This window comes from Balaenoptera borealis (genome assembly GCF_965194805.1).
Source record: "Balaenoptera borealis genome assembly, chromosome: 14".
NCBI classification, from domain to species: domain Eukaryota; kingdom Metazoa; phylum Chordata; class Mammalia; order Artiodactyla; family Balaenopteridae; genus Balaenoptera; species Balaenoptera borealis.
Window position 1 is genome coordinate 74,462,308 of NC_138875.1, and position 13,798 is coordinate 74,476,105.

The window sequence follows — 13,798 nt, forward strand, 5'->3', positions numbered from 1 at the left end:
TACACTCTGTCTGAACTCCCCGAGGCTTTGAGAGGATCGACTTGGTACGAGATTAAAGATTTGTGGCCAGAATTTCACCCTAGACTGGGCTTCTCTGGTCTTTTGAAAGCCGTAGGTATGATGCCAGGACTTCGTCAGACACTGGCCCATCTGCACAGCAGCGTTGTGGTTGGTTCTCCATCTAGGTTTAGACTCAGTCCATCTAACGATGGAATCCAATTCTGACAAACTGGGGCTTCCCTGGTGGCACAGTGTTTGAGAATCTGCCTGCCAATGCAGGGGACACGGGTTCGAGCCCTGGTCTGGGAAGATCCCACATGCCGCGGAGCAGCTGGGCCCGTGAGCCACAATTACTGAGCCTGCGCGTCTGGAGCCTGTGCTCCGCAACGAGAGAGGCCGCGATAGTGAGAGGCCCGCACACCGCGATGAAGAGTGGCCCCCTCTTGCCACAACTAGAGAAAGCCCTCGCACAGAAACGAAGACCCAACACAGCCGTAGACAAATAAATAAATAAATAAAAATTAAAAAAAAAAAATTCTGACAAACTGAAAGTGAACCATGGAGCAGGCACCAAATGACACAGAAAAACTTTGTTTTTGGAATCAAACAGATCATCAGTGACTCATTGAGTCCCAGCTTATTTTATCCAGGAACACAAAGCTCAGTCCCCTGTCACCATGTCTTCAAATGCTCAAGTGTTCTTTCAGCATGAACAGCACAGATCGTCAGTGGGAAGCAGCAGGAAGCGCTAGGTGCTGCCGTGTAGGCAGAAGCTGAAAACCATGGAGGTGGGCAGGTCCAGTGCTCTGCTGTGTCCAGTGTCCACTCAGAGATGTGATCTGCGTTAACCCCATGCATTTATCCTTGTTGAGATCTTCCCGTCCCAGAACTGGGTTTTGATCCCGAGAATCGCAGGTTAAAAAGGTCACCACAAAGGTTTTCCCAGCAACACCGAAGTTAAACCTCCCCAGAAAATGGCTTGGATGCCCCTTGAGGAAGTCTCTGACTCCCCCAGTGTGCCTTGCTGAGCGCACGCTGTCAGACTTTGGATTCTGGATGGCGGAGCTTTTCTGAGGGATGGACCAGTGCCCGTTTTCACTGTTTGAGAAAGTCTTTCAAGATAGAACTCTGAGGCAGAGAGGGTATCGGGCCCAGTGCTGATCCAGGATCACTTGGCGGAGCAGATTCTCACTGTTTCTGAGCATAAGTTAAAAAGGATTATAATAACGTAAGGATAGAGAATAAAATCCCTAACATAGGTTGAGTTCTTTTTAAGAGCCAGCACTATCCTAAGCCCATTACACACGTGTGATCCTCACGGCACCCCTGTGGGACGAAGGTGTCATTTTATCACCCATTCTATCAGTGAAGAAAATCAATGAAGGATGGGAACAGAGCTACAGTTAAAGGCTTTTTCGGGGCCCTTTCAGGCCACGTCTTTGAAAGTTCCCCACGAGCCCTCTCTTGCGCGCTTGGAACAGTGCGTGCTCAGATCTTTAAGGAGGGGTGGGGAGTCGCAGAATGGGAAAGGATTTTGAGTTGCAGATAACACATATTATATATAAATGGTTGTCCTCCCAAGTGATTTTTCTCAGCTTCCTGCAAGTCGCCTGCACATTTGTTTGGCTGAGTCCTTTGAGCTGTCAGCAGCTCTTTAAACCGGATACGTGATTTCTCCGTCTCCGTGCCTGTCGGCTTGTCCCCCCACGCCCGCCCTGCCTTGGAGACCATCGTGACCGTGGAAGGGTGGGAGATACGACGGGCATATGTGCGAGCCCCGGTCCTCAGCACGGGAGGGTGGCGCCACACAGGGACGCCCGTGCCCATCCCTTCCAGGTCACTGTTCATCACCCCCTTCCCCCGCTCCCTCCCCCAGCCCCACACATCTCCTCAGGGGCCTGCCCTTGACTCCTCCTGGCTGGAGTGAGGAAGGACTCCTGAGACTCACATTTCACCTCCGAGACCGTGGAGTGCGCGCATCGTTCATATTTATTTCATATGGTAATTTATTTATATTCAGTCCTATCCTAATGAAGACGGGAAAGGTCGTTTTCCCACTGGGTGTTTGCTGAATCATATTTGGTGGAAGCACTGTCGTCCCCGCCGCCTTGTTCATAGTTGCTGACGTGGATGCATGATGCTCAGACCTCTTGGTGAGCTGGGAATGTTTTATAAGGTCTGCAAGCACTGGTAACCGCACGTACCCTTTCTTCTCCCCAGGGGCACCCACGGGTACATGGCTCCCGAGGTCCTGCAGAAAGGGACTGCGTACGACAGCAGTGCCGACTGGTTCTCCCTGGGTTGTATGCTTTTCAAACTTCTGAGAGGGTGAGTGAAATGCGTCCTTTTAGTACCATCACCATGGCATGCACTTGGATCAAAATCAAAAATATGTACATGTTATTAGGTGCTAATATCGTTTTAGATCACACAGTGATCTTTAAGACACACACTGATCCAGGCGATGCCCACAGCTCTTTCTGCCCGTAAAAGTGAGAGTTTCTTTCCCATAAGCTTTTGGTATTTTTGTTCCATGCCAGGAAGGTATGCCAACACGTTTAGACCTAAAACAAGACTTTGTTGGAATATTTCCATTGATAAGCCTTATTTTGGGAATAAGTGTTATTTTTAAAGGTAGATAATCGAAGAGGGTAGGAGAATTTCTTTTCCCTAGGAATTAATTACTCATGATCGTCTTCTGAGGTTAAAGCATTTTTTACACAAAAGGATGAACACCCAAAGAGAATCTGTTTTAAAAGTGTGCATCTGTTTGTGAACATGCTGAAATTTGTAGGTTTTAAAAACACAAAAATGAAATTGTGTAATTCTGTGTTTTTCATTTGTTATACTTGACCCTTAGTTCTAATCTACCAGAGATGATGAAATACAAGCGGAAAGAGGATGGAATGAAAGCGCTCTCCAAATATGTTCTCATATTGAACGTTTACAAATTATGTTAATATTTCCATTAATTTTAAGAGTCTTTAGCCAATTTTAACAGAGAGCTGAATTGTTTAAGATATGTTTTTGATTATTCTCCATTCACAGAGATACAAAAAGCAGTTTACATTAAAATTTCCTAGTCAGGATCCTCCCTGTAACGTTGCTTCTATGAACACACAGGACTGGTAGTTTGCTAAACTTTCCATGTTTCCCTCGGAAAGCCTTATTGAGCATCGCTGCATCCTCTTATTACATTTAGCACAATCTGAAAAGAGGCTGGATTCCCTGTCTTCCCCCCAAACTAGGTTCCAAGCACCCCGGCTGCTTCCCCAGGACCTGGATAATCTAGTTGTTCTCTGCTCACCGCATTCACTTGGGAACTAAAATTGTATTATTGCTCAGAGAGTCAGGTCCTGTTGGTCCTTAATTGAATTACCATGTTTGTGGAGGCTGGATGGCCTTAATTCATGTCATCAGACCAGCTGACCTAATTAGAGATTCTGCAAAGCAAACCAGAGAAAACCACTTCCCGCCCGAGACGTTTCTCCAGCCGGCGGGAGTCCCTGCATACGTGGTGAGTGCATCCAGACACACCGTCTTCACTGAGGTCTCCGCTGAAGAAGGGGTTGGAGATTAGAATCCACACTTACGGAGTCACGAGATGATTTAAGAAAAACTCTGCACAACAGCAAAAGCTGAATGCATTAACTCAAGATTCAGAAGTCAGTTGTAAAATGTGGCAGGGAAACTTGCAAAGTCTTGCATTTAGGGCTTTGTTTGTTTATTGATTTTTGTTTAATATTGGTATTCTGTCTGTTTATAATAATGTCCATCTGTGTAGTCTAGGGATGATCTGGCATATACCACTATTTTTAAAAGATCTGAAGATTGGTTTGATCGGTATCTCTATGCCAGCAGTGTGATTTGTAGCTGATAAAGCCAGTTCCGTCTTACTTGGTCATGGTTCAGGTTTGGAGGATTGCATTGGAAGGTGGTAATTCCTTTATGACATCCTTGATCAGGCTTGACTGAAGCATTATGTTTGATGTGACCCCTATTGAGAGGAATCTTGGCCAACAGGAAGACATCCAGAGGATGGTCATGAGGATGGGATGGGGTGGATGGATAAGAAGAGATGAGAATGGTGACAGCTAGAAATCGTGGCTCCTATGGACAGGTTCAGAGAGCTGGGTACAGTGCTTCAGACGGCCATCCTGTTGGCTCCAGCTGTCAGAAGGCCCATCTCATTGAAGGAGGCATACTCATCTGTACAGCTCTAGACAGTGAGCATTTTCAGGAGAGAAAAGACTTCAATTTGATGCAAGAATGTCCATTCAGCATTTGAGCTGCCCTGTGAAGGCATGTCCTGCCTCACAGATAGCCAGCTCCCCGTCACTGCCTGGTGACCATCCACTGAGCCTGAAATGGCAAGAATCCTTCCAATGCCTAACAAAGAGAATAGACGAATCTTCCCTACAAAGATGTATGATCGTCTGCCATTCTTTCTAATACTTGTTCAAAAGGCAATCCCAGGAATGGAGAGAGCACTGAAACCAAAGAGCGGGGAAACATTTTTTGACTTAAGTGATTTAAATACAATTCGGTGAGCATTTATTGAGTACCTGCAGTATGCAAGAGCCTGTGCTTGATGCTGTGGGGGAGGGAAGGAGGGAGGGAGGGAGCCACACACAGTCCTGGAGGAACTCGGAGGAGAGTAGATAGGTACACACACATACAAAATTGTGAGCTGGATGGGCTGTGCTGGGAGAGCAGAAATGGGATCACCAGGTCTAACCTGGAAGCATGGGGCTGACTTGACAACTTCACGTAGGAGGTGGTATGGGAAGTGTTCTCTCTCAGACAGGATGGCAGGATGAAGACCTGGAGTGGAAGTAGACGACGGGGAGGGCACAATACGGAGCAGGTGCAGGTGGTCTTTCCCCATCAACGACCTGTGAGTGGGGGGGGTCAGCTGTTGGTCGCGGGGAAGGTGTGCTGAGAGAGAAGATGGAGAAAATTGGGGCAGGGCCGGGGGCCACCTAGAATTCCATGCTGTGCAGGTGGGGCTTTGTTCTTAAGGCCCCAGAGACTGAGGGCTTTTAAGCAAACGAGGGACAGAGAAAGGAAGCATCTTTTAAGCAAAGGTTGGGTTGCTCTCCAGTAAGAGGATGCTGGTGGGAGGCACGTCGAAGAACCCAGGCAAAGGCTTGAGTAGCGCTGTGGTACTGGGATCAGAAAGGCCACAAATGACTTAACAGTATCGTTCTTACAGTCCATAGCAGTTTTTGTTTTTTCAGTGGATGCTTGGCTATGGACAGATAGGAGTTTAGATTCAAGGTGATTGGGAGGATGGTCGTATCACTACCAATGTCAATGGGTATAAAGTATCAGTGGTTCATATTAAGCTGATGTTTACTGAGGGCCCTTCAGGAGCAAAGCATCACGGTGAGATCTGGAGGCGATGCAGCCTTCATCCCCTCAGCTTAAACAAGGGGTAGGAAGGTTCCATCCAGGCGTACAGAAGCATCCTATTCAGTTCTTACACACTGTACAGAGGGAGCCTGAGTAGCTGTCTTTTCTCAGACACAAGGGGCCTAAGGAACTGAAACAGTAACTCAGGAGGGGGTGGGAGGAGAGCGCGGCCAACGTGGCCTCCCGGGCGCGGGCTTCACAGGCCGTCTGTCCCCCGGTATCCTGGTGCTCCTCCGGGGCGGCCGCGGCGCCAGTCCTCATGGGATGAACCAGACTCCATGGCAGCCACTCCGCAGCGCTCGTCCTCAACCCCAGGCGTGCTTGGCAACGCCCGGGGACAGTTTTGGTTGTCACAACTGGCATCCAGCGGGTCGAGGCCAGGGTTGCTGCTAAGCCTCGTACAGTGCACAGGGCGGCCCCCGCTGCTCCAACAAAGGATCGCACAGCTGAGGATGAGAAACTCTGCTCCAGAGCAAGTCTCTTCCCCTCCTCCCCACATCTGCGCAGTGAGGGTGACCAGTGGTCACCAAGGGTCTTTTTTTCGCTTCTGTTTTCTCTGATCAGATACTTCTCGCACTGACCAGTGTGCCCCATTGCTTCTGCTGAAACACTTGTCTGAACCCCTAGTTCTGTTGTGACACCCTAGAAGGATCCCACAGGGTGCAAGGGACAGGAACCTGGATGTAAGGAAGCTGTCGAGGCCCGAGAACGTGTTTGCATCCCTGGGCTCAGTGATGGACCTGTCCGCTCAGGGCCGTATATTGGGTGGGGGTCACTGCTTCCACTTCAGCTGACTGTCAGACACTGAAGAGCGCCTGTGTATAAAGAGGTGTCCACGTTGCAAATGTGCGGAATCGCCGTCATGATCCTCAGTCTAGAGTTCAGCTCTCTGTGAAGGCAAAGAATTGACGTGACAGTAGCCTTGATCTTAAACTTGTCACCATTGATTGTCAGACACGAGGAGAGAGCCCAGGTGGTGGTCTGGGGAGAACTGAGCTCTGCCTGAGGTTGCCGAGTTGGTTCCCATAGGGAAAAAAGGAATGTTTATAAATATTTTGGTAGCTATTGGCTTAGGTTCAAAACTCACATTTGATGTAGCATGCAATCTTTTTGGTATTCTAAAATTAATTTTTGACGTAAGGATTTGTAGTCACTTGTATTTATAAATGGATTGTTTTTGAGCTCATCTTTTCACTGTGAATGATGTATCGTGCGTGCGTGTGTGTGTGTGTGTGTGTTTCCCCATCATTTAGCATGCCTTGAACGATTTCCCAACTCGTTTGGGGGAAATTTGCGACTCTCCCACTCTGTTATTCAAAAGCCACATCAGACCACTGTACATGTGAATTCTATTCCCATAACGTCCCCTGACGCAGCCGGAGTGTTGCATGTGCTGTTGGAAGAGCTTGGCCCACGTCATAAGCTGTTGACAGGCCCGTGTTACTGTCTCCTATTTAAAGCAGCTGTGTCGGGGAGCAGCTGTGATCACACAGGATCTGCGAGCACCACATGCCTCCCTCAGAATGGAGATCATTACTATAGGAGGTTTTCTTTAACATTTTCCAAAATAGAAACAGAATCTTGGGTTTTGTTCACAAAGAATAATCAAGAAGACATTGGAAACAGATGCACCTCAGGACTTGAACTTGAAAGACCAGACTTTCTCAGCACAACAGCCCAGAACCGAAGAACCGAAAAGCATTTCCGATTGTTTCTTATTGAGTCAGACGTGGCAGAGCTATATTTATCAAATGGTATTTGTAGCGATCAGGCCTGTGCGCCGGGAATGTTTTAATGTTTAACTTTAACTCCCGTCCCCTCGCAAAGCCCTCCCTCTGGTCACACGAAAGAGTTTTTAAATTTAGTACGGAGCATCTCTGCCAGAACACAGTCGTCCTTCTCTCCAAGTGTCCGGGCACAGCCCTCTGCTTCCAGCGTCAGATGCAGGCAGGCACATGAGGGTCGAGAGCAGGAAGGGGTCCTCCGGCTTTGCACACAGGAGCCAAAGCAGATGGATTTGCCGAAACACAGGAGACCTTCACACAATCCCCTTTTATACGTTAAGGAACTCTGTGGGGTAGGAGCAGTTGTGTCATGAAGAGAGACTGAAGTTGTAGTAAGATTTAATAAACCTATATTCCTTTTCTCTTGAACCATGAACATGTTAATATCTCTGTGTATTTTGCATACAAGAATGATACAAGTCAAGTTTTTAAAAATTATAGTATCTCATAAACAACAGATATCGTTTGTTATTCTATCCTATTTGCTTTTTAAATGCAGTAATTTTACATTTTTCTCCTTGGAAACAATTAGGATGCAAAGAATATTTCCAATCAAAATCTGTTTTAAAGATTGGCGTATGTTTGCTTGGTACTAATTTACCTTGTTTAGATTTTTTTTTTTCCAAATTAATACTTTCAAGAGATGGAAATTACTGTGTTTTTCACTGCATACGAAAGAAAGCAAGCGTTAGAGTGCCCTCTCTTGTACAAAGTGAAAATTGAAATATTTAAATAATAAATACTCTGAAGTGGAATCATCATCATAGTTTAACTTATTCAGTAGCAAGAGTGGGTGGACGTTTTAGTTCTTTTTTCTAAATCACATTGATTTATGTGCTCAACATCCGTATCCATTTTATAGAGTTAACTATTTTATATATCTTGCCTCAGATTATGTTATATATGCCTTATAAATAAATCTACAGGGTTGATCATTTTACAGGCATGTCTTACCATCAGAAATCTCAATCATATCCCTTCTTTAATTTTCAAGTGAATAAATAAGGCCAGGGTTTTCTAGTTTGCATGTTTACTAGTCTCTTTTAATGCTTAGAGTATCTATGTTTTTTTTAATTTATTTTATTGAAATATAGTTGATTTACAATGTTGTGTTAGTTTTTAGTGTACAGCCAAGTGATTCAGTTATATAAATATATATATATATATATATATATATATATATATATACACACACACACACACACATTCTCCTTCACACTCTATTCCATTATGGTTTATCATAGGATATTGACTATAGTTCCCTGTGCTGTACACTAGGAACTTGTTGTTTATCCATCCTGTATATAATAGTTTGCATCTGCAAATCCCAAACTCCCAATCCATTCCTCCCCCCTGCCCCCACCACCATTGACAACCACTAATCTGTTCTCTATGTCTGTAAGTCTGTTTTTGTTTTGTAGATAAGTTCATTTGTGTCATATTTTAGATTCCATATATAAGTGATATCTAAGGTTAACTTTAAAAGCCAGTTTATTCAGCATTTTAAAAATGTAATCAAGAGTAAGAATAGGGCTTCCCTGGTGGCGCAGTGGTTGAGAGTCTGCCTGCCAATGCAGGGGATACGGGTTCGAGCCCTGGTCTGGGAAGATCCCACATGCCGCAGAGCAGCTAGGCCCATGAGCCACAATTACTGAGCCTGCGCGTCTGGAGCCTGTGCTCCGCAACAGGAGAGGCCGTGATAGTGAGAGGCCCGCGCATCGCGATGAAGAGTAGCCCCCACTTGCCGCAACTGGAGAAAGCCCCTGCACAGAAACGAAGACCCAGCACAGACATAAATAAATAAATAAATAAAAGTAAAAAATAAAAAAATAAAAAAAGACATCAAAATTGATGAATTTAAAAAAAAAAAAAAGTAAGAATAATTTCTTTACACAGTTGATCAAGCAGACATTCATTTTGTAAAGTTAGACTCATCCTTATTAATTTCACAGATGTGTATCAGATACCCACTGTGTACTGCCATTGTCTCGGCTACTAGCACGTACATTATTTTATTCGTTCCCGTCACCGTTTTGGTGACGGATATTGCGTTATGCCGTTTACAGATGAAGAGACTGAGATTGGAGGTTTCCATGACTGGCTCACAGCCGGCAAACAGCCAAGTCACAGCGTGAACCCAGGGTTTCTGACTCTTAAGTCTGGGGCTGTTTGTAAGTAGGACATGAGGGAGCAGTTCTCAGAACTCTGGAGGGTCTGGGAGCACAGGGTTAGTTTATATCTCTTATCCTCAAAGGAATGTAGTGCTTAAAATTACTGGATTCTAGGGGGGGAAGTGTGTTCATCTTGGACGTGTTTTGATTTGACTGCAGTTCTTTGTATTGTTCGAGGAACTAATACCCATTTTTCTAAAAAAAAAAAAAATTTGAAAGTTACGATTATCTCAAACACTAATGTGACAAATGCCATGTGTATGACTTTCATTTTCATAAATACCTGTTTGCTAATGTTTTTTCCAAGTGATGGTTTAAATTATCACTTGGAATATATTTGCTAAAGTATATTTTGGTACCATGACTTCATTGACGTGAAGATCAGGAGTTCAAGTAAACATAAGCCTTGCTCCTTCAGGACCTAATATATCTGATCGTCAATCTGATCATCAGTTTTTCTCTGGAAATGCTTATATGTTTATGGCTTTTGTATTTCTGCAGTTTCATATGAGCAGTGACAGAACGTAATACCTTGCCCAAATATTAGTCAACAATGTTTGCTGTTACCTGAAACCATCTAGTGATGGAATTTTCTTTATTTCTACAGTCACAGCCCTTTCAGACAACATAAAACCAAAGATAAGCATGAGATAGACCGAATGACACTCACCATGGTAAGGAGGTCAAAAACTTTTTTTTTTTTGCATTATAATTTTCATGTTTCATTCCATCACAACCAGTATAAAAAAAAAAAAAGCTTTCTTAAAACACTGGAAATAGATGCCAAGGCAAATATCAGGGTTTGCTAACAATCAGTAAGAGAAAGATGTAGAAAATCAAGAACAAAACTAAAGAAGTCAGATAAAAGGAAAAATGACTGGGATGCAGAAGAGCGAGGAGACCTGATTCTTCTGGCTCCAGCCTGTCGATTGACTCTGAAAATGAGTAACCGTTCTCTGTTTCTTAGAGTCAATGTTAATTGGCAGTGAATCTGCAATTTTTTTTAACACTATCCTTATTGCAAGAAATGGCCTTTAAATCTGGTCAGGGGTGAGGGCACTGTTTCCCTGGATGCATTTTTGAGATCGTATTCTCCCCCCGTCCCCCACCCCCAGAATGTGGAACTTCCAGACATCTTCTCCCCTGAGCTGCAGTCCCTTCTGGAAGGCTTGCTCCAGCGAGACGTTAGTAAGCGACTCGGCTGCCACGGACGCGGGTAGGCCGTTGCTTCTGCCTTTCAGCGTCTTCACCTGGAAAGCAGAACAGTTCCTTTCAATACATTGAGAATCTCCCATTTCAATTAGAGGGGGTCGGAGGGAATCACAGGGGAACTCTGTATATTGGCCCATGTGTTTTCTTCAGAGTCTGCAACTTCTTCTGTTCCATGTGAACTGAACTTCAGCGACGATCTTTGGGAAAAACTGTTTCTTCAGTTTATGAAGGGGTTTGGCATGCACTATTCTACTAGATTTCTAGTTTGCTTCGAAATTAATATTTGGTGCTTCATATCCCTGCCATCTGATCTATGAGGACTTGTAGACATTTGCTGTAAATCTCTTTAATGTGTAGATCTCTAACTTAATTCTTAGTTAAATTTGTTCTCATGATTACAGAATCAGATATAGATATAATCTGTGAAAACCCCTAGGTTATCTCAGGCTGGGATAAGCATCCCCAATAAAGTAGCACATGAGATTATATTCCTAGGCTCAGCGTGCAGTATTTCTAAACATCACAGTGTTTCTTGGATTGCTTCGAAAGAAGCATATTTTACTTGCTGTCTTAAAGAGCTGGAAATAGTTGTCCCTGTGTGTTCTGTAATAGGAGATAATTTTTGCAAACCGTTTCTTAGATTTCCGAATGCATATTTACTTACCACTGCCGTGACTCCCTCTCTCCCGCAGTGCACAGGAGCTAAAAACGCACGACTTCTTCAGAGGCATCGACTGGCAGCAAGTCTACCTGCAGAAGGTACTCCTGCTGGGACCCCACCCCGGGTACCACCCCCACTGTGCTCTCCATCTGCATCTCTGTATGCATCTCTACGTCCTGGCTCTGTCTCCAGGGTCCACCCCAGCTCTCCATCCGCAACCCTGCTTCTTGCTCTCCTATCCACGTGCTGCCGCATGGCTCATTCCCTTTGGAACAACTTCTCCCTCTTTGTTTATATGTAAAAATGTACGAGAAACGTTTGTCATACACTTAGATACTTTTGAGCCCCGCACCCCATAATTTAAGAATTAGCATGATTGTATAGTGGCATAATCCCCTTGGCTTATTTTAAGCTACTTTTTAATATTCTCATTGATTCAGGAAAACACCCCAGATTAAAGTTGTTGTTTTTTTCTCAATGTTGATGATCATCTTTGGACTCACCTTTGCATGAACTCAGACCGTTGAGGAATGATGCTCTGTTAGTCCTGCCTAATTAGGAGTAGAGTTGGGTTCTGGTTCAGCCAGCATTGGCCTCGGGACGTTTGTGGGTGTGGGGCGCCCCACCCTGCCCCATTGCAGGCGTTAAGCTTCTAGCAAACTGGGTCGTGGGGCTGTATCTCCTTTGGGGGCATTGTGAACTGTGCACTGTGATTTGTGTGAGCTTGAATGAGCCCTGCACAGACTGTGACACCTTGATGTGTTGCACTGAGATCTCTTTATAGAATAGCAGGTTGGGACTGGGCCCTGAGTCACCTAGTAACTGAACCTTTCTTCTCTGGCTCTTCCAGTACCCTCCACCCTTGATCCCTCCCCGGGGGGAAGTCAATGCGGCCGACGCCTTTGACATCGGCTCATTTGATGAAGAGGATACCAAAGGCATCAAGGTACACAGGCAATGCTTGCTTTCAGGTTTTTTTTTTTTTTTTTTTTTGGAGGGTGGGGGATTTTTTAATTGGAAATCAGGCTTCATGATTGACTTAGTACTGGCCTGTTTATGGACTGTAGCTTACAGATGAATATCCATATATTTGGCGAATGTAGAAGAGGTCAAGACTTGAATTAGAGACTACGACAGCTTTCTTTGGACTACCTATTTTACGTTTGATAAACTGCAAAGTGGTCACATTCTTATTGCTTTGGATAGATTGATGGTTGATAGAAAACTCAGACGTGTTATGAAGCAGGGAAAAACAGCCGGGTGATGGCAAACGTACTTGGCCTCATGCCAGGACAGCCAGTCATCTTAGTTCTCCCAAATATCCCGGTTTCTCTGTGTCAGGATGAAAAGAGCAAACAGCGTGAATCATTTTGCATTTGTCAATCAAAAGTGAAATAATCACGGTTTTGTTTTTTTTTTAATATATGTAGCATCTTCCGCATTTTTCAAACTGGTTCCAATCATTATTTTCCAAGTAGACAGGGCATAATTAGAGGTGGTGAGCCATGGGAGAAAGTCACCCTCTTTTGGATGCCGAGTCAGAGCGTGTCACTACACGTCAAGTTCTCACTGCCCCCACTTTCTCAGCTTCTCCCAGCGTCTCCCCTCTCCCTCCGAGAGGCCCCCCTGCCCGTGTCTTCTCAGCTACCTGCATTTATGGCCTTGTGTCAGCCCCCCTGGGCTTTCCTGCCAGGCAGCTTTACAGGTGACTGGGGTGCTCACGTGGCCAGTTTCCCAGGATGGCGGGATGGGGGGTGGCAGGGAAGGTCAGGTGAAACACAGCGGAGAGGGCCTGGTCTGAGCCGTGGCTCCCCTGGGGACAGCAGCGTGACCACTGTGCCGACGCTCGGCATCTTCTGTGGCCTGGACAGACAGGACCACCCTATAGCTTCAGGAACAGTCCCTTTACAGAGTTATCTAAAAGGATCACTGCTGTCACAGTAGAATTTTGTCATCAGACATACTTCTCTCCAGCAAAGGGCACTAAAAGGAAAACGAATATCACGTGGGAGCCTGTGAAAATTTTGTTGTTCAAAAGAGAGTCTCATGCTTTCAATTTTGTCAACTGGACTCTGGGCTTTGGAGTCAGACGCACTGGCCTCAGATCTGCACTTATTACCTAAGGGAATCAGGGCCCTTTAGGGAACCTCGGGAGCATTGGTTTTCTTGCCTGTGAAGTGAGTGGTTTCATTGCCAGGCCTTCTCTGTGGGTGGGTCACCTGTGTCAGCGTCCTGGCATGTACACTAGGAGTTTCTGTTGTGGTGGTTTTGCTTCTTGCGGAACCAGAGCTGAGAAGGCTGTGTCTCTTAAAATGTAGCCAAAATAATACATTGTTCTTTAAGGAGAAAAAAAAGCTCACTTCATGTAGAGCTTTGTTTATTCATTTTTCACATAGGCTGAGTCATAAAGACCAAGGCTCTCTGACCTTACAGGAGATGGAACCGTTTGTATATAAAGCAGAGTTGTCCATTTCAGAGCAACTACTTTGGAAAGGAGGGTGTTTTCACTTTTGCCAAACTCTGCAGAATCTGCCCCAGTGTCCCTCATCACAGGG

At 45.1% G+C, this 13,798-nt stretch overlaps 1 protein-coding gene across 7 annotated transcripts in view; it reads left to right on the forward strand.

Annotated features, from left to right (window-relative positions):
- Positions 1–13,798, forward strand: part of LOC309610921 (G protein-coupled receptor kinase 3) — a 124,310-nt gene that overhangs the window by 95,645 nt on the left and 14,867 nt on the right. For all 7 annotated transcript variants that reach the window (XR_014234232.1, XM_082354475.1, XM_082354477.1 and 4 more), the window contains 5 exons: positions 2,221–2,328; positions 9,978–10,044; positions 10,486–10,586; positions 11,275–11,341; positions 12,094–12,189. Coding sequence is in view for 6 of the 7 variants with exons in the window: in XM_082354475.1 (XP_082210601.1) it covers positions 2,221–2,328; positions 9,978–10,044; positions 10,486–10,586; positions 11,275–11,341; positions 12,094–12,189 (439 nt within the window). In the remaining variant the exon portion in view is untranslated. The remainder of the gene's footprint in view (positions 1–2,220; positions 2,329–9,977; positions 10,045–10,485; positions 10,587–11,274; positions 11,342–12,093; positions 12,190–13,798) is intronic.